Source organism: Anomaloglossus baeobatrachus, unplaced genomic scaffold (genome assembly GCF_048569485.1).
Source record: "Anomaloglossus baeobatrachus isolate aAnoBae1 unplaced genomic scaffold, aAnoBae1.hap1 Scaffold_302, whole genome shotgun sequence".
Classification (NCBI taxonomy): Eukaryota; Metazoa; Chordata; class Amphibia; order Anura; family Aromobatidae; genus Anomaloglossus; species Anomaloglossus baeobatrachus.
Genome location: NW_027442447.1, coordinates 169,263 through 195,707, shown reverse-complemented (window position 1 = coordinate 195,707; position 26,445 = coordinate 169,263). Strand labels below are relative to the sequence as shown.

Below are 26,445 nucleotides of genomic sequence, written 5' to 3'. Positions count from 1 at the left end.
GGGTGGCACACTTTGAGAACGTATCCCCCATTTTCTGAAAGTGCACACCCTCCATGTGACGAGTGTGGGTGTAGTGATACTGCACTCACACTCCCCGGGTCCACAGCATGGTAGTGTGAGCTGCAGTAAGCTCAGTGTTACTACTAGCAGGGTGCCATCTGAAAGCCGCTCTGCACATGTGGCCAGGATCTTCTGAGAAGGAAGAGGAGGGATCGGGGGGATCGTCACTGCAGGAGGTAACGGGAGACCGGAGATTGACGGGGTGACCTGGCTGGACCTGGGGAGAACTTTGAGGAGGAGGATGAGCGCAGCGGGTGAGCCGGCCATTTTAGATGATCAGTTGGGGCATTGGACTTTCGCTGGCACTTTGGCCACATCAAGGGACCGGGGTAGGCAACTTATTTCCCATCTGACATGATTGATCATGCCAGGTGGGATATAAATCATTTTTTCTGCCCAAATCATGATCTCCAGGGTCTGAGCTACACTTGGTAGCTGAAACCACAGAAATTTTCTGATGCTGGGGGGCGGTATACACTTTATTTCTTTATTGCTAACGGGAAGCAGCGGGAGGAGATTAACACTATGACCGCTAGGACATAATTTTACTGCCCACGGTCATTAAGGGGTTAAAGTCCACGAGCTCCGACACCAGTTTAGAATATCTAAACTTTTTTATTTACATAATTTTTTTAGTTTAGGAGTGAAATATAATGTGGGCATATTTTGTAATTGGGTTAATTTTCACTATTTTGCTGCCTTCATACAAGAAATAGGTGGTAAATTGTGCGTCAGTGAGTGCACAGATCCGTACACCATGTGTGGCCCCTCTTCTGTTAGAAACAAGAATACATCAAATCCTAATTCCATTGCCCTGATCTTAACCGAAAAACTGGAAAATTATTTGTTTTTGCACTTTTGTATTTTCCTACTCTTATTCCGGGAGCAATTACTCTTTTATTTTTCCGCTCACATTGCCGTATGAAGGATTGTTTTTTTTTATAAAGATAATACTACTTTTACAGTTGTACTATTTACATAACACATTTCATGTTGAATATTTGTTACTACCCAAATGATATCTCACCTCCATTATCTCCATTAATTTTCCATATGGGCTCATCTCCTTCCCATTCAGGTCCTTATAATATCAGATCCTCTCAGTGAAGATCTATATAAGAGACTTCTCCTGATTGCCCCGTGAAGGATGGATATGGACAGGGACAAGATGGCGGAGAGGATATTGCACCTCACCCTAGAGATCCTCTTCCGGCTTACTGGAGAGGTGAGAGATTCTGATGATGTCACATTACATCATTCTTATATACTAGAAGGTGGCCCGATTCTAACGCATCGGGTATTCTAGAAATTATTGTGTAGTTAATGTATGATTTTTGTTATATATATATTGATGTAGTTGCCAAGTGTTTGTGTAGGGCGCTGTAAATGTTCTGGGTGTTGTCTGGGTGTGAGAGTGTTGTTTGTGTGTTGAGTTGTGTGTTGCATTGTTTGTGGAGCGCTGTGTGTGTTACGCGGTTTGTGTGTGTGTGTGTGTGTGTCTTGGAGTAGTCTTGGGGGGAGAGGAGGATAACGAGGGGAGTAGTCCTGGGGGGAGAGGAGGATAACGAGGGGAGTAGTCCTGGGGGGAGAGGAGGATAACGAGGGGAGTATTCCTGGGGGGGAGGTGTATAGGTGCCCAATTTGTGCGGGGGTGTGGCTGAGCGGGCACAGTGTGCGGGGCCGAGCGGAGCAGCCAATGCAGGGGGCGGGGCTGAGTGGAGCGGCCAATGCGTGCGGGGGGCGGGGCTGAGCAGAGCGGCCAATGCGACGGTTGTCACTGTAATGACATAATTTTGGAGCAAGACAGACAGAATAAGGCAAATATGTACATATATGTATGTATATAATATAGATGGACAGAACTGGAGAGGTGAGGACTCTGGAAATGTCTGTAGTGAGATTTATTACTGTGTCTCTCCATAACCAGGATTACACAGTAGTGAAGAAGACCTCTAGTGAGCGCTGTCAGGCCCCTGTGTCTGAGGGATGGGGAAGACCCCTGAGCCCAATCACGGGGCCTCCACCTCACCCCCCGATACATGAGGACATCAATGACCAGAAGATCCTAGAACTCACCTACAAGATGATTGAGCTGCTGACTGGAGAGGTGACACTGCTGGGAATGCTGGGACATTATACAGTAACGCTATGAAGGGATCAGGGGTGACGGTATCATTGTATGTGTCAGGTTCCTATAAGGTGTCAGGACGTCACCGTCTATTTCTCCATGGAGGAGTGGGAGTATTTAGAAGGACACAAAGATCTGTACAAGGACGTCATGATGGAGGCTCCCCAGCCCCTCACATCACCAGGTAATAGACAGGACTAAATACACACGGCCTATAATTATCTGTATGTAAGGAATGAATTCAGTCCCTGTATCTGTCTCCTCCAGTTCTATCCAGTAAGAGGACAACACCAGAGACATGTCCCCGTCCTCTTCTCCCACAGGACTGTAAACAAGAAGACCCCGATGTTCCTCAGGATGTGTTTCCTCCAGCTCTATCCAGTAAGAGATATCTACTCATGTACTTTCTGCACTAATTTTGTGGTCACATTTTTAGACTTTCTGCTCTGGTTTTTTTCAGCTGTATTTTCTTTGCTTCTGCGTCTTCTGCTGTTTGCTTCTAGTGTCTTCTCTTTGTTGGTATGAAGGCAACTCAAAGACCTGCAGAGGGTTCATGAATACCCTGTTTCCCCGAAAGTAAGCCCTAACATGATTTTATGGGATTTTTCGAGAATGCTTGAAATATAAGCCCTACTCCAAGAATAAGCCATAGTTACAGTCAGGAGCTGGGAGGAATCAAACTGCGCAATTTCTGAGGAACCCCACTCTCTTATGGACTCCATCAGTTGTATTCTAAGGTTGATTGTTTAAGGACCTTTGATGATTTCAAAGTCATGTGACATGATGTAACCAAAGGTCTCTTAATTGCAGGAGTCTAAATGAACTGAACAGGACACAGGCTGGCATACAGGACTGGCATTAGGGGAAAGGGAGAGCAAACTGGGCAATTTCACAGGGCCCCATAATCCTAGCGGCCCCAGTGTTTTGTATGCAAATTATAAGACTGCTTAAGGACTTTTTTACATCACATCATGTGACCAAAGACTGGTGTGTGTGTGTGTTCACGACAATTTTAACCAGCTTTGCCAAAATGGGCAGAGCTTGGCAGAACAAGGGTGTGATGCCACCGCTTCTCTAATTCATAACAAACTGCGGCGTTCCCTATGCCACAAATCTCACTTCAGTCCCTGACGTCATTTTTCAGTGAACATCACCGGTCTTGATGAATTGGAGCCCTAATGTTTATCTGTACAGGCTGCAAGACCCTGCTACCTGCTTTTGTTACTAAGCCTAAGGATAGGCCATCAGCGTTACAGTCCCAGACAACCCAGTTGAATTTTCAGCATCTGTCTTTATTTTATTTTCGTCTTTGAAAAAATACCTCTTTGAAATTGTCTATGTTGTGGATCAATGTTTCAAGGAGATGTTTGCAGGTTTTGCCAACTGTCATGGCGGCGTCAGGATCTGTTGAAATGATAGACTCTGGTACTTTGCATGTTAATTTCTCTGCTGTCTGTGAGCAGCGCAGGGAGACGCAGGCATCAAACCACAGGCTTGGGCAGGCTAGTAAGAGTTATTCTCTGTTGGGCTGCTTGTTAATGTCTGTAATCACATGCTCTAGAGGAGAAAATATTGTTTGCTCTCGTTTTGTATATGCTGGCTGGACTATTTCATTAATGCCAGCTATAGTTTACTTATACTGATCTGGTGAGGTGTTGTGATCCAGATTTATGGGTGTTTTTTGTGCATTATTACTGTGAGCTGTTGTTGTGTTAACCCTTGTTGTCATTTTTGTTGCTGCCTTCCTGCTCTTGCTTTTCTCCTTACCCTCTCACTGTTTATTTTTGTGAGTTTGCAATGTCTCCCATCTGTCTTAATCTGTATTTCCATCATAATCCTGCCCCTTCATTCCCTTGGGGATCACAGATTAGATCTAGTCAGGAGACTAGTAATGCATGAGACTCCGGCATCTCCATCTTCAGGGGTAATCCAGAGGTTAGGAATAGCTTAGGGTCCCCTAGTGTGAGGGACAGTATAGGAGCCCCCTATCCCTCATTATCCTGCCGTCACATTATGACAATCAATCAGATTATTTACTGTAGCAGAGAACAGAGAACAGGTGCTAGGAATGGGAGAGCCGAATTAACAAAGATGTAACTCTTAAGGCCGCTTTACACATAACGATATTGCTAGCGATCTCATTGCGATGTGACACGTCCAGATCGTTGCCGAGATCGCTCATAGGTCATTTTGTAGCGGTCACACGTACCCATCCCACAAACGATGCTACATCGTTCAGCGAGATATTGTTTGACCAAGGCAGTAATGTGGATGTTGTTCGTCGTTGGCAGGGTATCAAACGTAGCAATATCTCTGCTGCGTTCCAAATGACAAACAATATTTTGAAACTGAACGTCGTGTCAACGATCAACGATTTTCGCTATTTTTAATATCGTTCGCAGTCGCACATAGGTGTCATATGCAACGACGTTGTTAACAACGACGGAAGTGCGTCACGAAAACCGTGACCCCGACGACATATCGTCAGATAAATCGTAGCGTTTAAAGGGGCCTTCAGATCTCGATATTGGACAACAGATTCAGAATAATTTTTTCCCTAATTTAATTTCTGATGTTAAAAAAATAAATATACTTTCAAGATAATATCATTATTAATAATATCTTTGTGTTTATTTTTAACAGATGGCTGTATTGGGAGTTCAGATGGATCTCTAATATCTTCAGAATTTATAACCGATGATAAAAGTATCCCACATGATACATATGAAGAGCATGCTGTTGTCCCAGATATAAATCCAGTCCTTCCTCGGAAAGCTCTATCATCTGAGTTTTTCAAACAAGCCCAAAATTCCCATTTATCACAGAATTGTAAGCAGAATAAAAGTTACAGAAGGGATGTGGAATATGAAACGGATGAAACGGTTCCTACAAGGGAGAAGCCATTTTCATGTTTAATATGTGGGAAATGTTTTACCAGGAAATCACATCTTGTTGTGCATCAAAGATCTCACACAAGGGAGAAGCCGTTTTCATGTTCAAAATGTGGGCAATGTTTTACTAGTAAATCAAATTTTGCTAGACATCATAAAATTCACATAGGGGAGAAGCCATTTTCATGTTCAGAATGTGGAAAATGTTTTATTCGGAAAACACACCTTGTTAGACATCATAAAATTCACACAATGGAGAAGCCATTTTCATGTTCAGAATGTGGGAAATGTTTTAGTCAGAAATCGGTTCTTGTTGTGCATCAAAGATCTCACACAGGGGAGAAGCCATTTTCATGTTTAGAATGTGGGAAATGTTTTATTCAGAAATCAGATCTTGTTAGGCATCAAAGATTTCACACAAGGGAGAAGACATTTTCATGTTCAGAATGTGGGAAATGTTTTATTCAGAAATCAAATCTTGTTGTGCATCAAAGATCTCATACAGGGGAGAAGCCATTTTCATGTTCAGAATGTGGGAAATGTTTTATTCAGAAATCGGTTCTTGTTTCGCATCAAAGATCTCACACAGGGGAGAAGCCGTTTTCATGTTCAGAATGTGGGAAATGTTTTACTAGTAAACCAGCTCTTGTTAAACATGTGAAGAAGCTGCACAGGGAAGGAACCTTTTTCATGTTGTGAATAATTGAAATGTATAAGTGGTAAATCAAGTCTTGCCGACCATCAGAAAACCAACAGAGCGGAGCAGCCATTCTTGCTTTCCGAATTTGCCAAATGTTTTTAAGACTAATCCTATCCTGTTGTCCGATGAGTCACACAGGAGAAGCCATCATGATGTACTATAATTCAAAGGGTTTTATAAAAAGATTGGCTACAGTTGCTCAAGTAAGAATTTGTGAGGAAAAGAACCATTTTATTTATTTTTAAACTTATTGTATTTTTTTGACCATAAGACACACCTAGGTTTTGAAGGAGGAATATAGGGAAAAAGATTGACACAAAAAATGTGGTCATGAAGCACTGTTATGGGGGGGGGGATCTGCTGCTGACACTGTTAGGCCGGCTTCTCACTTGCGAGTTTCTCGCAGTAGTGCAATGCGAGAAATTCTTACATTGCACTCGGATACATGTTAATCAATGAGGCAGCTCCCATCTGCTATTTTTTCTCAGTCCAAATCGGACTGAGAAAAAAAATCGCAGCATGCTGCGTTTTGGAGAGTTTCTTGCGCGAGTCTCTCCAATGCAACTCTATGGGAGCGGGTAAATAAACGCATGTTACACGGATTGGCACTAGTGACATTCGTTTTTCTAAATACATTTATCGCATGTTTCACAAAACACTGGAAATGACTGAGGTCTAGCAATATCTCTCTCTCTCTCTCATTATTCAATCTCGTATTCCCTGCTTTCCCCGCCCACCGGCGCCCATAATTGGTTGCAGTCAGACACGTCCCCACAATGAGTGTCAGCTGTCTCTCTGCAACCAATCACAGCTGCCGGTGGGCGGTGGCAATCGAGGTAATAAGGAGTTAATGGCAGCAGCCTATAGCTGCCACTAAGTCCTAGGTTAATCATTGCAGGCGTCACCCCAAGATACCTTCCATGATTAACCTGTAAGATAAAGGATTTTTTGGATGTGTGCGTTTATTTTCTTTATTTGTAATAAATGACAAAAAAACAACCTCTTTCACCACTTTATTAAAGTCCCCAAATACCCTTCCATGTCCGACGTAATCCACAGAGGTCCCACGACGCCTTCAGCTCTGCTACATCAGAAGCTGACAGAGAGTGGTCACAGACCACGACCGCTCTGTGAGCTCCCCGCAGCGACTGAAGTGGGTCGTGCTATCAGCGATGATGTCACTCAGGTTACCCGCGACCACAGATCTCATTGGGAGCACTTCAGCTGTGGCCGCGGGTAACCTCAGTGACGGCACCGCTGATCGCACGGCTCACTGCGGTCACTCAGGGGATTTGCGTTCACCAGTGAGACCTTCCCCGGGGACCGCAAATCAGGCCATGCCACACAGACAAAGCCGCGGGATGACAATGAAGTCGAGTGAAGTTCATCCGACTTCATTCTGATCGTGCGGCTCTGTCTGTGTCTGCTGTCAGTGGCTATTCAGCTCTGCTACATGGCTCTGTCTGTGTCTGCTGTCAGCGGCCATGTAGCAGAGATGAATGGCAGATGACATAGTAAAAACGGATCCCATACGCATCAAACACGCATTGCACACGCACTGAAATCATGAGAAAAATCCCAGGATCGCAGTGCAGTTGCATTGCACACTGATCATAAAGTGAACTAAAATCGTCCGACTTTTTATCATGCAACTCGGACCGATTTTACACGCATAAATGTGTTTCCAGCCTTACTGGGATAAAATCCCCCAATTCTGTACTGATGTCACGCATCCTGAGCCCTTTCCAGGTACTGTTGATGTGTCTCCCATCCTCATGTATACTGTATATCCATCCTGGTATATATGTTGCCCATCTTGATCCCATCCTGGTATAAGTGATCCCCATCCTGGTATATATGGTTTTTGGCCTAGTATATATGTCCCAATTCTTGTATATATAGCCCTCATCTTGGGCCCATTCTGGTATATATTTCCCCATCACACTGCACACATAAGAAAATAAATGATTATACTCCCCATCCCTCTGCTCTTCCGGTGCACGGTGTTCTCTTCTGATGCTGGCAAGTGACTTCATCATGTAAGCGGCACAGTGCAGGACATTACTGCCATGTGCCCCCAGTTACACGCAGACGTAAGTGTTAGAGAATAGTCAGCCATAATGTGCTGAGCAGTCATGTTGTATCTAACAGCCATCTTGGGAAGACTTGAGCAAACTAACTTTGCAGCTAATGAGCTGCACTGGCTAGAGTTCTCCCCCCAGAGAGGAGATAGAGATGACATCAGTGTAATTAGCAAGTATAAGAAAAGGTCCAAAAAAGGTTAAATTGAATAGAAGAATACAATTGCATCAGTTGATAGATGGGGATGTGTAGTCATGAATAGCAGGTGTATTGAATTGATAAAGAAATTAAGTTGTCAATAGAGTTGTCAGTGTGTGAAGAGTTATGTGATTAGAGGCGCCTTCAGGGATCAGAAATGTCAGCAATGACGACATGGCTGAACTAGTGAAAAGTATCATGGAGGCCCATAGGAATCCAATACGTTTATACCGCAATGCTCGTAAATAATGTCATGATGTATCATTATATTCTTTGTTCTCCAACGTATACGCCTTTCTCTGCAGTATGAGCTTTCCTTTGTGCAACATGTATAAGAGCCCCACACGTCTTCCGGGGGACACTTCTTCATCTGTTTCTAATTCTGCTGTTCTGCCAGACACCTGCGTGTGTCATCCTGCCGCATAACCTGTCTTATCTGCTCTGTTACTATCTCGGAATAATCTTCAGTCTTTGCTTGGAACGGATCGTCTACAATGTCTTCTTAGCTCTCAAGATCTACAGACATTTTCTTTCAGTAAGCTGCCAGAATCTTGACTGCTCCCCACAGCCGGGATTATGGGTTTGGGGAGCAGTGAATATTCAATGTCTAATAGTAGACACACGTGATCGCCCAGTCATAGCAGTAAGTGGACGGCTTAGTAATCATGTGTACCCGATATTAAAGAGAATGAATATTCACTGCTCCCCATGCTAATAATACCAGCTACTTCTTGGTTGGGGCTGGCATCATTGCCTAGAGGTGGGCGGGATTATGGCGTGGGGAGCAGTGAATATTCATTTTCTTTTTTAGCTGGCACACTGTTAGCCTTTTTGAGAGCCTTTAGGAACATTTGTGAAAGCTTTTGATACTGGATTATATTTAGATAATTCACTAATCTCAGGTTGCCCACTGCTTTATTTACTAAAAAGCGCAGCCCCAGATTGGAGATAAACTTCAGTTCTTATCACATTATATATAATTGCATTTTCAAATCTTGTTGTTTTGTTAATAAATGCTTGTAAATATATATTCTTCATACCTAGCTTTGTCTATTGTCTAGATGTGATGATTTTGCCTCAGAACCTCTGGAGTTGGCGCAGACCTGTAGACATTTCACACCAAAATAGTGAGGGGAGAATTGAATCACACTGCATCCTAGATATGTGGAAGTTGTTAAGACGCTCTGTTCCCAAATCATCAAACCTTTTATGCCAAAAAAACCTGTCACAAAAATTTGGAAAGTTGTGCCAAGATTTGGCATTTTCACTCTAAAATTGGCAGAGCTTAGGTGGGACGGGGGCGTGACAGCACAGCTCCTTTAATTCATGACGAGCTGTGGTGTTCCCTATGCCAGAAATCTCACTCCAGTGTCTGATGGGAGTAATATTTCTAGCATGGCACAAGGAGGCACATGCCACTCGTCAAACGCTCCAGATTCATGAGGAGGCATTTACCTCTTCATGAATCAGGAGCGGCCCCCGCAGAAATGGGGCTTTTTATGTTATAAAACTGATTCCTTTACAAAGGATAATTGTTGTAATAAAAAAAGTAAAGGATTTTATCTGTCTGATATCCAAGAGGTTACTTTTTTGTGGGGCTACCCACACATAGAGATATACGGACCCGTTGAAGTTCGGGTTTTTCAGTCGGACTTTAACCCCTTCACGACCGCGGGCCGTAAAATTACGTCCTATTTTAACGTGACTTAACGACCAGGGACGTAATTTTACGGCCTAAACTTCATTTGATTGCCGTGGCCATAGCAACGGCTTTCAAATGATGTCCCCTGCTGTTTCTTACAGCAGGGGACCTTTGCTTGACCCCAGGGGGGGCGGCATCGCCACCCCCTATCGACGATCGATGTGATTGGCTGTTCAAATCTGAACCGCCAACCACATCGATCGCACTAATTTCGGCAAAAATAATGCCCGAATTAGTGCGATCCTGTGAGATCCAGCTATGAGATGCCGCAGCTGCTGCAGCATATCATAGGTGGAGCTCTAACATGCCGCCCCCAGCCCCTGCAGCACTGATTGGAGCGATCGTGCTATGACGCGCAATCGCTCCAATCAGTGTGCAGTGGGGCGGTCTGATCTGCCGGTGGCCGCCCTCCCCAGGCCTGTGCTGGCCTGTGAGCCCTCCCCCAGCATGTCTGCAGCGTGGAGTGGCTGGTACTTTTGGTACCACGCCACCGCTGCTGCTGCCGCCGCCACCTCTGATGTCACCGCCGCTGCAGCTCTAATGGTAAGTATTCCGCTCCCTGCGCGCTCCCGTGAAGGCCCCTGCGCGCTCCCGTGAAGGCCCCTGCCCGTGCCCCCCCCGATCTGCCCCCCTACGCCCCGATCTGCCCCCCTACGCCCCGATCTGCCCCCCGGCATCCCGATCTGCTACCACCGCTGCTGCTGAGGTCACCGTTGCTGCTGCAAAGTGAGTACTGTGCTCACTTTGCAGCCCGTGCGCGCTCCCGTGGTGCCCCTGCGCGCTGCCGTGATAGCCCCTGCCGTGCCCCCCCCGCGATCTGCTCCCCCCAACCACCCCCCCCCCGACATCCCGATCCGCTCCCCCCGCGATCTGACTGCCTCCCCCATTATTTCTATTCTGCTTCTGCAGCTCCCTCTCCGGTCTCCCCCTCTGCTCTACCCCCTCCCCCTCTGCTCCCCCCCCCTCTGCTCTCAACCCCCCCTCTGCTCTCACCCCCCCCTCTCCCCCTCTGCTCTCCCCCGACGTCCTCTTACCTGTCTTCACCGGCCTGATCACATCTGCGTCCATCGCTGGGTCCTTCCTGGGCATTCTGCTGATCTGCCTGCTGCTCCTGTAAAGCTGTCCATCTCTCTGCCATCTGTTCCTCTGCAGCTCTTCTGGTCAGTGATCCTCCTGCTAGTCCTCTGGGTACTGTGAGTATAACTTTTTTTTTTTTTTTTCCGTATCCCCTGTCCATTTTTACACCTCATCCGTCCGTGCGTCCCGCCAAGCGCTGATCAGGAATGCAGATAACGGATCGGCATCCCTGCTCAATTTTTGGCGCGACTTTTTTTTCCGTATCCCCGACGCTTTTTGTATCGCATCCGTCCGTGCGTCCCGCCAAGCGCTGATCAGGGATGCAGATAACGGATCGGCATCCATGGTCAATTTTTGGCGTGACTTTTTTTTCCGTATTCACGACGCTTTTTGTATCGCATCCGTCCGTGCGTCCCGCCAAGCGCTGATCAGGGATGCACATAACGGATCGGCATCCATGGTCAATTTTTGGCGTGACTTTTTTTTCCGTATCCCCGACGCTTTTTGTATCGCATCCGTCCGTGCGTCCCGCCGAGCGCTGATCAGGGATGCAGATAACGGATCTGCATCCGTGTTCAGTTTTTGGCGTGACTTTTTTCCGTATTCACGATGCTTTTTGTATCGAATCCGTCCGTGCGTCCCGCCAAGCGCTGATCAGGGATGCAGATAACAGATCGGCATCCCTGCTCAATTTTTGGCGTGACTTTTTTCCGTATTTGCGACGCTTTTTGTATCGCATCCGTCCGTGCGTCCCGCCAAGCGCTGATCAGGGATGCACATAACGGATCGGCATCCCTGCTCAATTTTTGGCGTGACTTTTTTCCGTATTCACGACGCTTTTTGTATCGCATCCGTCCGTGCGTCCCGCCGAGCGCTGATCAGGGATGCACATAACGTATCTGCATCCATGGTCAATTTTTGGCGTGACTTTTTTTTTTACGTATCCCCGACGCTTTTTTTTATCGCATCCGACCGTGCGTCCTGCAGCGGCCGATCAGTGCACTGCGTCTGTGCGTTCGAAAAGTCAAATGGCGCTCCTTCTCTTCTGAGCCCCGCCATGCGCCCAAACAATTACTTTCCTCCACATATGAGGTATCGTCGTACTCAGGAGAAATTGCACAATACGTTTTATGGTGCATTTTTTCCTGATAGCCTTGTGAAAAAAAAAAGCTACCTAGTTGAAGCAACCGTTTTGTGGTAAAAAAAAAAATGTTTCTTTTCACGGCTCAACGCTATAAACTTCTGTGAAGCCCCCAGGTGTTCAAAGTGCTCACCAAACATCTAGAACAATTATTTGAGGGCTCTAGTTTCCAAAATGGTGTCACTTGTGGGGGAGCTCCACTGTTTAGGCACCATAGGGGGTCTCCAAACGTGACATGGCGTCCGCTAATGATTCCAACCAATTTTGCTGTCAAATGGCGCTCCTTCTCTTCTGAGCCCCGCCATGCGCCCAAACAATTACTTTCCACCACATATGAGGTATCTGCGTACTCAGGAGAAAATGCACAATACATTTTATGGTGCATTTTTTCCTGATAGTCTTGTGAAAAAAAAAGCTACCTAGTTGAAGCAACCGTTTTGTGGTAAAAAAATTTTTTTTTCTTTTCACGGCTCAACGCTATAAACTTCTGTGAAGCCCCCAGGTGTTCAAAGTGCTCACCAAACATCTAGAAAAATTATTTGAGGGCTCTAGTTTCCAAAATGGTGTCACTTGTGGGGGAGCTCCACTGTTTAGGCACCATAGGGGGTCTCCAAACGTGACATGGCGTCCGCTAATGATTCCAACCAATTTTGCTGTCAAATGGCGCTCCTTCTCTTCTGAGCCCCGCCATGCGCCCAAACAATTACTTTCCACCACATATGAGGTATCTGCGTACTCAGGAGAAAATGCACAATACATTTTATGGTGCATTTTTTCCTGATAGCCTTGTGAAAAAAAAAGCTACCTAGTTGAAGCAACCGTTTTGTGGTAAAAAAAAATTTTTTTCTTTTCACGGCTCAACACTATAAACTTCTGTGAAGCCCCCAGGTGTTCAAAGTGCTCACCAAACATCTAGAACAATTATTTGAGGGCTCTAGTTTCCAAAATGGGGTCACCTGTGGGGGAGCTCCATTGTTTAGGCACCTCAGGGGGTCTTCAAACCCGACATGGCGTCCGCTAACAGGTGCAGCTAATTTTGCACTCAAAAATTCAAATGGCGCTCCTTGCCTTCCGAGCACTGCTGTGTGTCCAAACATTTGATTTCCACCACATATGAGGTATCTGCGTACTCAGGAGAAAATGCACAATACATTTTATGGTGCATTTTTTCCTGTTACCCTTGTGAAAAAAAAAGCTACCTAGTTGAAGCAACCGTTTTGTGGTAAAAAAAATTTTTTTTTCTTTTCACGGCTCAACGCTATAAACTTTTGTGAAGCCCCCAGGGGTTCAAAGTGCTCACCAAACATCTAGAAAAATTATTTGAGGGCTCTAGTTTCCAAAATGGGGTCACTTGTGGGGGAGCTCCATTGTTTAGGCACCTCAGGGGGTCTTCAAACCCGACATGGCGTCCGCTAACAGGTGCAGCTAATTTTGCACTCAAAAATTCAAATGGCGCTCCTTGCCTTCCGAGCACTGCTGTGTGTCCAAACATTTGATTTCCACCACATATGAGGTATCTGCGTACTCAGGAGAAAATGCACAATATATTTTATGGTGCATTTTTTCCTGTTACCCTTGTGAAAAAAAAAGCTACCTAGTTGAAGCAACCGTTTTGTGGTGAAAAAATTTTTTTTTCTTTTCACGGCTCAACGCTATAAACTTTTGTGAAGCCCCCAGGGGTTCAAAGTGCTCACCAAACATCTAGAAAAATTATTTGAGGCCTCTAGTTTCCAAAATGGGGTCACTTGTGGGGGAGCTCCATTGTTTAGGCACCTCAGGGGGTCTTCAAACCCGACATGGTCTCCGCTAATGAGTGCAGCTAATTTTGCGTTCAAAAATTCAAATGGCGCTCCTTCCCTTCCGAGCTCTGCCGTGCGCCCAAACAATTGATTTTTACCACATATGGGGTATCAGCGTACTCAGGAGAAGATGCACAATAAATTGTAGGGTGCACTTTCTCTTTTCTCCCTTGTAAAAATGAAAATGTTATGGCTAAAGTAACATTTTTGTGTTAAAAAGTAAAATTTTCATTTTTTCCTTCCACATTGCTTTGGTTCCTGTGAAGCACCTAAAGGGTTAATAAACTTATTGGATGTGGTTTTGAGCAGTGTGAGGGGTGCAGTTTTTAGAATGGGGTCACTTTTGGGTATTTTCTGTCACCTCGGCCTCTCAAAGTCACCTCAAATGTAATGTGGTCCCTAAAAAAATTATTTTGTAAATTTTGTTGGAAAAATGAGAATTTGCTGATGACCTTTGACCCCTTCTAACTTCCTAACGGAAAAAAAATTTGTTTCGAAAATTGCGCTGATGTAAAGTAGACAAGTGGGAAATGTTATTTAGTAACTATTTTGTGTGACATATCTCTCAGATTTATGGGCATAAATTTTCAAAGTTTGAAATTTGCGAAATTTTCAAAATTTTCGCCAAATTTCCTAAATTTTCACAAATAAACGCAAAAAATATCGGCCTAAATTTACCACTGACATGAAGTACAATATGTCACGAAAAAACAATCTCAGAATCGCCAGGATCCGTTGAAGCGTTCCAGAGTTATAACCTGTCAAAGTGACACTGGTCAGAATTGCAAAAAATGGCCCGGTCATTAGGGTGTTTTAGTGGCCGGGGGTGAAGGGGTTAAATAAAGTTCAGTTCGGGAACCGGACTTGTCGTTAACCCCGTTGGAAGTCACTGATTGGGCAGTTCGGGTCTCCGCCCACATGCATCCAGCCATAAACAGAGTATTTATTACCAGGGGAGGGCGGGTTTTTTCTTTATACACAACACCCTATAACAATGTTTTTTTCCTCCCCGTGAAAGCCATTCACACACTGCAAGCGGCTCGCACTGGGCCGAGCACTGAGTGTACCCGAGCACACCGATGCTAGATCGAGTGGTTAGGATACATAAAGTACCCAAACTTTAACACTGATTTTTTGTATAAAGTCTGTATTTGGTACAAACCTCGAACTTTACTATTTAGGTTCACTCGTCTCTGCCCACAAACCTTTATTACAGTTTAGATTATGGGTGTAGAAGAGACCAGAACTGAAAGGGGCCTATCTCTTGGTGGAGAGGAAGTAACATTTATGATACCTATGCTGGGGTTTTGTGAATTTAATGGGATTCGGTCATTAAGTGTTTACCACTTAATTAAAAATGAGAATAATATAAAGACAGTGTCACATTAGGTACGGGGAAGTACCAAGTGAATGGCGAAAGGGAAACCCTGTGTATAGCAAAGGGGAAGATGGTGACTTCTGACTAAATCTATCGCTGGGCCCTGGGTTCCCTTACAGCCTTAGATATGGTCCACATCTATGAGCAGAGCCGGATACCTGATCCTAGGCTGACCCTGGTCTGGAGCCTACGTGGGATGAGCTCTTCGTCAACCCCACTAGGCACTAAAGGACACCCAGGGATAACAAACAAGGGGAAACAATATACAACTTATCTCTAGATGACTCAGTAAGAATTTCAGTAAAGAGCAGCAACAATCCTACTGATGCGTGCAAGCCACCTGCTTGCATCCAGAGCTTGCGAAGGAACTCTTACCAGCACAAATTCAGGGAAAATGTACTTAAACCCAAGGGGATATACAGATGATTAACAGCAGAAGGGAAGGGGAGCTCTGCTGGGCCCTACAGGGAAAAGGATGAAAACTCAGCAGAGGAGCTACCTAGTACACTGAATACTGACAGCAGCAATAATAGAAAGTCCGGGACCATTTTGCACAGCCAGACGCTGTGACTTTCTATTGCCGGACACCACAGGACTGTCTGTCACCCGTGACAGACAGGGACTCTGATTCCAATGATGTGTCATTTACTGAGCTGCTTGCTGTTTTGATAAAATGACAGTATTATTATTAGGGGATTATCACTAGAGAACTAGTAAACCAGCAACCATGTATCCTCCATCAGCTCTGTATAACCCCACCTCCCCCCTGATTGGCAGCTTTCTGTCTATGCTCATTGTACACAGCAGCCAATCAGTGATGTGGGTGGGGTTATACACAGAGGAGCATTTTGAGAACTGGTAGATCTTAAGCAGATAAAATTGATTTTTATCAAAACTTCAGCAAGCAGCCAAGTAAGTGACACTTCACTGGAATCAGGGTCTCTGCTTATACAGGTCAGTTGGACACACACGTTACAGGTAGCTTTGTTCCTCCTAATCTATAAACCACATCCTGAAACCATACGCTATTAAATGTTATATATGTAATCTGAAAAGTAGGAAGTATTTATAAAAATGTACAAAAGATGTTACAAATGGAAACAAAACAATACAGCATATACAATTACATAAAATAAAACAGAAAATTAGGGAACCTGGGTCACAGAAATGGCTTCAGATTTCTGGAAGGAAGGACTCCACTTGAACGTACAGTACAGACCAAAAGTTTGGACACACCTTCTCATTCAAAGAGTTTTCTTTATTTCCATGACTCTGAAAATTGTACATTCACATTGAAGGCATCAAAACTATGAATTAACACATGTGGAATGAAATACTTAAAAAAGTGTGAAACAACTGAAAATATGTCTTATATTCTAGGTTCTTCAAAGTAGCCACCTTTTGCTTTGATTACTACTTTGCATACATGTAACAATGTTAAAATAGGAAGACCCTGATGATGAGGAGAGGGGACACCTCCTGCAACTCACCTGAGGCTGTACGCTATGCTCCCTGACGTCTCTATACGGGTCCTTCCTCCCATTGTCATCATGTGACTAGGCCTTCGCTCACCCTGATCTCACCATGGCTAGTGAGAAGGATGGCAAAAGCAGTAGTATCACCACTCCAATAATACAACACAAGGTAAAGGATACAGAGGGAAAATAGACACAAAAAGTAAAAAACACTTCAAGCTCTTCCAATGCAGCAAAACATCACAGCTGCAATAGTCACAACTCCTCAGCTTTTTCCAGAGACAGGTTCCTTCCACTTTTAATAACGATGAGGCGTGATCACAAAATAGATGCACCGGAGATTAAGGCTACAAAGGACAGCCAGATTAGAAAAAGTACCTAACCCCTACAGCACTAAAAGAAAGTAAACTCACTCAAATCAAGTTGTAAACCTACAAACAATAAGGCGCTGTGACCTTCTGATCCCAGACTCACCAGAGGTCTCCTCAGAGCGGGACACACTCATCACACATTATCTATAACTTCATTCATTTTCAAGTTCATTTTTTCTTGTTCTGTATTGGAGATCGTTTCATATCCTTCTTATTGGTTCTCCTTCCTCCTCTTCATTTTCTGAATTCCAAAATTCTCTGAATGACGTATTAGAATGAACATTTTCTCTTTAAATTCTCAGGATTACAGTTCTGTAGATTTTTGCAGCGTTCGTGCAATAGTTATTGTGAGAGCTTTTCTTTAAAATTTACTTTTGTGAAAGAAGGTGTTTGCCCGACATTGCGCTATTAGACAAATGTCTATCCTGGTGCAGAGAAAGGCGGCAATCGCTCTCCCCCTAGAAGTGGGACTCCTGGGACAAATAGGACAAATGTGGAGTGGGAAAATGTGTGATCAGTGTTGGACAGAAATAAAATCCATTTTAGTATAGGTTATTACTTATGTTGTGCTCTGATCTGGAAGAACAGGAATTGTGAGCACTTTGGGAATGTCACAGAATGGATTAATAAAGGTATAACTAGATTGTGCCCATTATTTAGAGGAATAATTATAATTAATTTTATTCATTTATATAGCGCTATTAATTCCACAGCGCTTTACATACATTGGGGCTCACAATCTAGAGTCCCTTTCTGTATGTCTTTGGAGTGTGGGAGGAAACCAGAGAACCCGGAGGAAACCCACGCAAACACGGGGAGAGCATACAAACTCCTTACAGATGTTGGAATGAAATATGTACATTCTGTAATGTTCAGCAGAGATTTGGGTAACAGAAGAATGACTTTCACTATCTGCAATTATTATTTTACTTGATAAAGGATAAAAATAAATGGAATTCACTGATAAAGGGGAGAATAGATCAATAGAAAATTAATCAATAGATGTAAGGGGAAGAAAGATTCAGAGTTGTCACAGTTTTATCAATCATTTTGGATATTTGGATGACAACATCCACTTGTTACACGCCTGTCCCGTGTCTGGGATCTGCCCCTTCCCCCGCTCTGCTAAACTTTCTTGTGCTCCATGTTGGGCTTTGCAAGTAGCCTTTTATATTGTGTGTGCACAGCGACCTGTCTGCAGCCTCCAGAACATCTCCAGACTATCTGTGGCCTCCAGCACCTCAGCTACCAATCTGCCTGTGGCTTCCAGTATGTCTGCACCTGTCTGAGGTCTCCAGAACATCTCCAGACTATCTGTGGCCTCCAGCACCTCAGCTACCAATCTGCCTGTGGCTTCCAGTATGTCTGCACCTGTCTGAGGTCTCCAGAACATCTCCAGACTATCTGTGGCCTCCAGCACCTCAGCTACCAATCTGCCTGTGGCTTCCAGTATGTCTGCACCTGTCTGAGGTCTCCAGGACGTCTGCGGCTTCCAATACCTCAGTTACCTGTCTGCCTGTGGGTGTCAGTACCTCTGCAACCTGTCTGCAGTCTTCAGGACTTCTGCTGTATGCCTGTGGTAGATTTTTCCTCTGCTGCTCGTCCCTTTTTTTCCAGGATATCTGCTACATGATGTCCGCTGTCTACCTACAGCTTCCATTACGTCTGACAGGAGAATTTCTTATTAATCAAAGAGGTTGAATTGATTTTCTCCAGTTGAAGACTTTATTCCTGTTCAGGGAGAGCTGCCTATAGCTTTGTTAACTTCTAGCCTGTAAGTAGTGAAACACCGGGAATGTGACAGTAGGATTTTTAGCCTGCAGCTCCTCTATTGAGTACATGCGATGTTCCTCTAGATCAGGGGTGGGGAACCTTTTTACTGCCAGGGGCCATTTGGAATTTTCTACCAACCCTTCAGGGGCCGCACAAAATTATCAACTTGAAAATTACCTGGCTATATTTGGTCAAACAATTAACTCACCCCTACTGTGGTGGCTGGAGCTTCTTCTCTTTGGTGCAGCTGTGATACTCGGTGATATTGATCATCTTGTTTCTCACAACTGCTTTTCCAGGTTTGTCTCGGTCTGGAGATGTTGGGGGCATACACATCAAAGGAGACGCTGGGGCGCATAAATTACAGGAGACACTGGGATTACACATCACAGGAGGGGCTTGGGCATATACATCACAGGAAGGGCTGAGGCATATATTGTACATCACAGGAGGGACTGGGGCATATAGATCACAGGAGGGGATGGGGCATACACATCACAGGAGGGGCTGGGGCATATACTGTACATCACAGGAGGGGCTGGGGCATATACATCACATGAGACGCTGGAGCATATACATCACAGGAGGGGCTGTGGCATACACATCACAGGAGAGGCTGGGGCTTGTACATCACAGGAGGGGCTGGGGCATGTACATCACAGGAGGAGCTGGGGCATACACATCACAGGAGAGGCTACAGGAGAGGCTGGGGCATGTATATCACAGGTCGGGCTGGGGGTGTGTACATCGCAGGAGATGCTGGGGCATATACATCACTAGAGGGGCATGGACAGCCCTGGCGGTGGCACAGGCATGACTGGGGACAAGGACAGCACTAGTTGGAAACACGGACAGCACTAGGAGACAGCACTAAAAGGCAGCATGGACAGCACTAGGTGGTAGCACAGACAGCAATAGGTGGCAGCACGAAGATCACTAGGTGGCATCACTAGGGAGGCACAGACAGGACTGGGGGAGCATAGACATCACCAGGAGGGCACCGACTGCAATGGGGGCATAGACAGCAGTGGGAGGGTACAGACAGCAGTGGCGAGTACAGAGCACTGGGCAGTACACAGTACTAAGGGGTGGCACGCAGCACTGGGGAGCACTGACAGCATAAGGGGGGCACGGACAGCACTGACCATGGCATGGACAGCACTGGTGGCAGCATGGACAGCATTAGGTGGTGCGGACAGCACTGGGGGGGAGCATAGACATCACCCAGGGTGTACAGACAGCACTGGGGGGCACGGACAGCAGTGGGAGGTTACACAGCGCTGAGTGGGTACACAGCATTGGGGGGTACACACAGTACTAGGGGTAGACACAGCATTAGGGGGTACACACTGTACCAGGGTCTATCTCATGTGCTACCTATTCAGTCGTGTTTCTACACATGTGATGTCATTTCTTTGTGATTTTCCCCTCCCCCTTGACCTTTTTTAAGGGCTTTTCATTTGAATGGTGTTGTCTCAGACTAAGGAGGTGATCCTCCGAAACGCGTACCTGTTTGAAAATTGCCACTTGTTTTTATACATATGGAATGACCTTTTAATCATTTTGGAATAAAGAAATTCGTTTTTTAAAATAATCTGGAACCTGGATGCTGGAATTTCCTTTCTTCATATTCACACTTCAGTGGGTCCTGCTGATGTCCGTGCACCGGTCAGATTCTTATGGAACTCCAAGTGGGTGAGCTGGTGTTTTTTTCTACTGCTATATTATACAGACCAGTCCCGTGCTCCCTGCATATTTCCACATAATTGGAACTGTTTAGTTTCCTCTTGATACATTGTCAATAGAGACTTTATTATGGAAAATCCAAATAATATTGTGATGGACGAATTTTTTTCACTCAATAATCAGACATGACTGAATAAAGTGGCCAGTATTTTTTCTGGCTCTAAAAACACTTTAACCCCTTCACCCCCGGCCACTAAAACACCCTAATGACCGGGCCATTTTTTGTAATTCTGACCAGTGTCACTTTGACAGGTTATAACTCTGGAACGCTTCAACAGATCCTGGCGATTCTGACATTGTTTTTTCGTGACATATTGTACTTCATGTCAGTGAAGGCCGATACTTTTTGCGTTTATTTGTGAAAATTTAGGAAATTGTGCGAAAATTTGGAAAATTTCGCAATTTTCAAACTTTGAAAATTTATGCCCATAAATCTTCAAACTTTGAAAATTTATGCCCATAAATCTGAGAGATATGTCACACAAAATAGTTACTAAATAACATTTCCCACTTGTCAACTTTACATCAGCGCAATTTTCGAAAGAAATTTTTTTTTCGTTAGGAAGTTAGAAGGGGTCAAAGTTCATCAGCAATTTCTAATTTTTCCAACAAAATTTACAAAATATTTTTTTTAGGGACCACATCACATTTGAAGTGACTTTGAGAGGCCTAGGTGACAGAAAATACCCAAAAGTGACCCCATTCTAAAACCTGCACCCCTCACACTGCTCAAAACCACATCCAAGAAGTTTATTAACCCTTTAGGTGCGTCACAGGAACCAACGCAATGTGGAAGGAAAAAATGAAAATTTTACTTTTTAACACAAAAATGTTACTTTAGCCATAAAATTTTCATTTTTACAAGGGAGAAAAGAGAAAGTGCACCGTACAATTTATTGTGCATTTTCTCCTGAGTACGCTGATACCCCATATGGGGTAAAAATCAATTGTTTGGGTGCACGGCAGAGGTCGAAAGGCAAGGAGCGCCATTTGAATTTTTGAACACAAAATTAGCTGCACTCATTAGCGGACGCCATGTCGGGTTTTAAGACCCCCTGAGGTGCCTAAACAATGGAGCTCCCCCACAAGTGACCCCATTTTGGAAACTAGAGCCCTCAAATATTTTTTCTAGATGTTTGATGAGCACTTTGAACACCTGAGGGCTTCACAGAAGTTTATAACGTTGAGCCGTGAAAAGAAAAAAATTTTTTTTTACCACAAAACTGTTGCTTCAACTAGGTAGCTTTTTTTTTCACAAGGGTATCGGGAAAAAATGCAACATAAAATGTATTGTCCATTTTCTCCTGAGTACGCAGATACCTCATATGTGGTGGAAATCACATACTCCAGGAGTATCCGGTTTACCCACATCCACCAGGACACAGGCACGGTCCAATGCCGGCTACATGTCCACTATCCCTCACCGGACGAATCTCCACGTTTTTTTAACCTGTTTAAGCCTGCAGCTGGCACGGTTGCCTAGTACCTAGAACATATGATTCTTCATCTGATATTATTGAAGACTTGCCACTGTGCCTTTCCACAATATAATAAGTTCATACATTCGATATGACAGCCATATAATATCCCTTATTGCTCGATTGGGAACATATGGGATTTACCCCTGACCAAGAACGACTGTGATTGTGACTTCAACCCTGATTATTCAGGCTACTTCTTTGGGCTTAATACCCTACATATAGAATTGGGTTTCCCCCTCCTCCTTTCTTTGCCCGCCAGCACATGCGCAGAGTACAAACAGTATCTTGCCCCCAAGGTGTAAGACACGAGTCTCTTCCTATTGCTCATGAATTAACGTGATAAAACTACCTGGGTTACACAATCACAGTATCCTATCCTACTGTCAGACGCAACTGATGATTACGCTTTTTGTCCGTTGGTGCATATTCATTTCTACAGTACTCTAGTCTGATAGATCCCTTGATAAAGGTCTGATGTAGACCGAAACGTTATATGGGACAGACTTCATTCTTGATTTAATAAAAAACGTATTCAGCACCACCCGAGACTTTTTTGCTATTTCTTCTAAGGAGTGCCGGAGCTTTATATATGTTTCTGAGATTTATTTTTCTCCAGAGCACCCGACTAGATAGTGAGCCAGGCTTATTTTTTCTATTATAACGTTGAGCCGTGAAAAGAAAAAAAAAATTTTTTACCACAAAACTGTTGCTTCAACTAGGTAGCTTTTTTTTCACAAGGGTATCAGGAAAAAATGCACCATAAAATGTATTGTCCATTTTCTCCTGAGTACGCAGATACCTCATATGTGGTGGAAATCAATTGTTTGGACACACGGCAGTGCTCGGAAGGCAAGGAGCGCCATTTGAATTTTTGAACGCAAAATTAGCTGCACTAATTAGCGGACGCCATGTCGGGTTTGAAGACCCCGTGAGGTGCCTAAACAATGGAGCTCACCCACAAGTGACCCCATTTTGGAAACTAGAGCCCTCAAATATTTTTTCTAGATGTTTGGTGAGCACTTTGAACACCTGGGGGCTTCACAGAAGTTTATAACGTTGAGCCGTGAAAAGAAAAAAACTTTTTTTTACCACAAAACTGTTGCTTCAACTAGGTAGCTTTTTTTTTCACAAGGGTATCAGGAAAAAATGCACCATAAAACGTATTGTCCATTTTCTCCTGAGTACGCAGATACCTCATATGTGGTGGAAAGTAATTGTTTGGGCGCATGGTGGGGCTCAGAAGAGAAGGGCACCATTTGACAGCAAAATTGATTGGAATCATTAGCGGACGCCATGTCACGTTTTTAGACCCCCTACCATGGTGCCTAAACAGTGGAGCTCCCCCACAAATTACCCCATTTTGGAACTAGACCCCTCAAGGAATTTATCTAGATGTTTAGTACGCCCCTTGTACCCCCAGGAGCTCCACTGAAAGTTGATAACGTTGAACCGTGAAAATTATTTATTTTTTTTTAAATTTTTTTTTTAAAATTTTGCAGCAACAAGGTAGTTTTTTTTTTTTCTCTTTTTACAACGGTATCAGGAAAAAATGCACCATAAAACGTATTGTGCAATTTTTCCCGAGTACGCAGATACCTCACATGTGGTGGAAATCAATTGTTTGGGCGCATGGCGGGGCTCAGAAGACAAGGAACGCCATTTGACTTTTCAAACGCACAGACGCAGTGCACTGATCGGCCGCTGCAGGAGGCACTGTCGGATGAGATACAAAAAGCGCTGGGGATACGGAAAAAAAAGTCACGCCGAAAATTGAGCAGGGATGTTGATCCGCGCTCAGTGGGACGCACGGACAGATGCGATACTTTTTTTTCCGTATCCCCGACGCTTTTTGTATTGCATCAGTCCGTGCGTCCCGCCGAGCGCTGATCAGAGATGCACATAACGGATTGGCATCCCTGCTCAATTTTTGGCGTGACTTTTTTTTCCGTATCCCCGATGCTTTTTGTCACGCCAAAAATTGAGCAGGTTTGCCGATCCGTTATGTGCATCCCTGATCAGCGCTCGGTGGGACGCACGGACAGATGCGATACAAAAAGCGTCGGGAATACGGGAAAAAAAGTCCCGCCGAAAACTGACCACAGATGCAGATACGTTATCTGCATCCCTGATCAGCGCTCGGCGGGACGCACGGACGCATGAGGTGTAAAAATAGACAGGGGATAGAGGAAAAAAAAGAAAAAAAAAAAAGTTATACTCACAGTACCCAGAGGTTTAGTAGGAGGAACAGAAGGCAAGGAACAGCTTTACAGCAGCAGCCAGCAGGCAGGAAGTTGGACAGCTCAGCAGAAGACCCAGGAAGAAGGACCCAGCGATGGAGGCAGATGTGATCGGCCGGTGAAGACAGGTAAGAGGACGTCGGGGGGACAGCAGAGGGGGACGGGGCAGCAGAGGGGGACGGGGACAGCAGAGGGGGACAGCAGAGGGGGAGGGGGAGAGCAGAGGGGGAAGGGGAGAGCAGAGGGGGAGGGGGAGAGCAGAGGGGGAGATACCGGAGGAGCTGCAGAATAGAGATCACGGGGCTGGCCGGCAGATTGGGATGTCGGGGGGCAGACCGGGATGTCTGGGGGCAGATCGGGATGTCTGGGGGCAGATCGGGATGTCTGGGGGCAGATCGGGATGTCGGGGGGGGCAGATCGGGATGTGGGGGGGCAGATCGGGATGTCGGGGGGGCAGATCGGGATGGCGGGGGGCAGATCGCAGGGGGCACGGGCAGGGGCCATTACGAGAGCGCGCAGGAGCAAATCACAAGAGCGCGCAGGGGCTGCAAGAGAGCAGGGGAGGAGGGATACCGGAGGAGCTGCAGAATAGAGATGTCGGGGGGCAGATCGGGATGTCGGGGGGGCAGATCGGGATGTCGGGGGGGGCAGATCGGGATGTCGGGGGGGAACAGATCGCAGGGGGCACGAGCAGGGGCCATTACGGAAGCGCGCAGGGGCTGCAAGGTGAGCATAATACTCACCGCTCCTGCTCCTGCGACGTGACAGCAGTGGCAGCAGCAGCGGTGGCGCGGTACCACTAGTACCAGCCAGTGCTGGACGCTGCAGACATGTTGGGGGAGGGTCCCCAGACCATCACAGGCCTGGGGAGGGCGGCCACCGGCAGATCAGACCGCCCCACTGCACACTGATTGGAGCGATTGCGCGTCATAGCACGATCGCTCCAATCAGTGCTGCAGGGGGGGGCCACGGTGTCTGCTTGCTTCCAGCCAATGATCGGAGCTGCTGCAGCCCCGGTCCTAGCTGGATTTTACAAGATCACACTATTTTTGGCATTTTTTTTTGCCGAAAACAGCGTGATCAATGTGATTGGCGGTTCCGATTTGAACAGCCAATCACATCGATCGCCTATGGGGGGTGGCGATGCCACCCCCCCTGGGGTCAAGCAAAGGTCCCCTGCTGTAAGAAACAGCAGGGGACATCATTTGAAAGCCGTTGCTATGGCCACGGCAATCAAATGAAGTTTAGGCAGTAAAATTACGTCCCTGGTCGTTAAGTCACGTTAAAATAGGACGTAATTTTACTGCCCGCGGTCGTGAAGGGGTTAATGGATGATGGAACTGACCTCAAAACCACCATGTGAGAGCTGGAAAAGCTCATGTCCACAAGACTGAGGGTGTGGTGGGATCAAAAAAACCTTACAGGCTTACCTAAGTGCCAAAATGATCCCCAGAGGACTTAGAATAAAAAAAACGTCTGAATATGACCAAGATTTCACCATAAAATGGGACAATATTCTCTCAGAATGTTCCGAAAAATTATTCACTTTAATTGTGGAGAAAGAAACTGATAAAATTGTCAAACTGGATGAAAGTATAAAGAAAATTGAAGAAGTTTTGTCAAAAATCAGTGATATTAATACACTCAAGACACAAAAAGATAAAATCATGTTGAGTCTAAATAAATTGGAGGATACCATCATGACCACGAAAGAAAATAAATATAAAAGGGACATTATTGATTATGAAAATAACCGTATTTACAACTGGCATTAAAATCGCAAAAGAAGACCACAACAACAAAATTTTAAAAATCCCTCTATTTTGAAGAAGAAGGATAATCGAGTAAATTTGTCCTCCTCTGAATTTGACTCATCAGATTTAAATACTGACATTTCGGACACGGAGAGAGCCCCATCCACCAGCTCAGCAAGATCTACATCTGGTGATTTTTTTCATCGGTCAAAAAACGCATTAATAAACGCCAGAGAAGATCTGGAAGGAAACACACCGGTGGTAAGAGAGTTCAGACGCTCCACCAGAAACAAGAATTATTAAACTACAACAATGACTTTACTGTTATTAATCTATCTGCTAGCCTTTTGTCTGAAGATCAGATACAATTACTTGCTAAAGGACTTAATTTTGTTCCGACTGTAAAAATGAATTTATTTGATACCATTATTGATTTGAACCACTTTATGAGA

General features: G+C 45.0%; 2 protein-coding genes across 2 annotated transcripts in view; one reads left to right on the top strand and one right to left on the bottom strand.

The window, feature by feature from the left end:
• Positions 1–8,963, top strand: part of LOC142268468 (uncharacterized) — a 53,199-nt gene extending 44,236 nt beyond the window's left edge. Inside the window, exon 8 of the mRNA XM_075332356.1 lies at positions 5,229–8,963. Coding sequence (XP_075188471.1) covers positions 5,229–5,778 — 550 coding nt within the window. The 3' untranslated portion in view covers positions 5,779–8,963. The remainder of the gene's footprint in view (positions 1–5,228) is intronic.
• The window catches only part of LOC142268471 (uncharacterized), a 202,153-nt gene that overhangs the window by 106,525 nt on the left and 69,183 nt on the right, over positions 1–26,445 (bottom strand). The window lies entirely within an intron of this gene.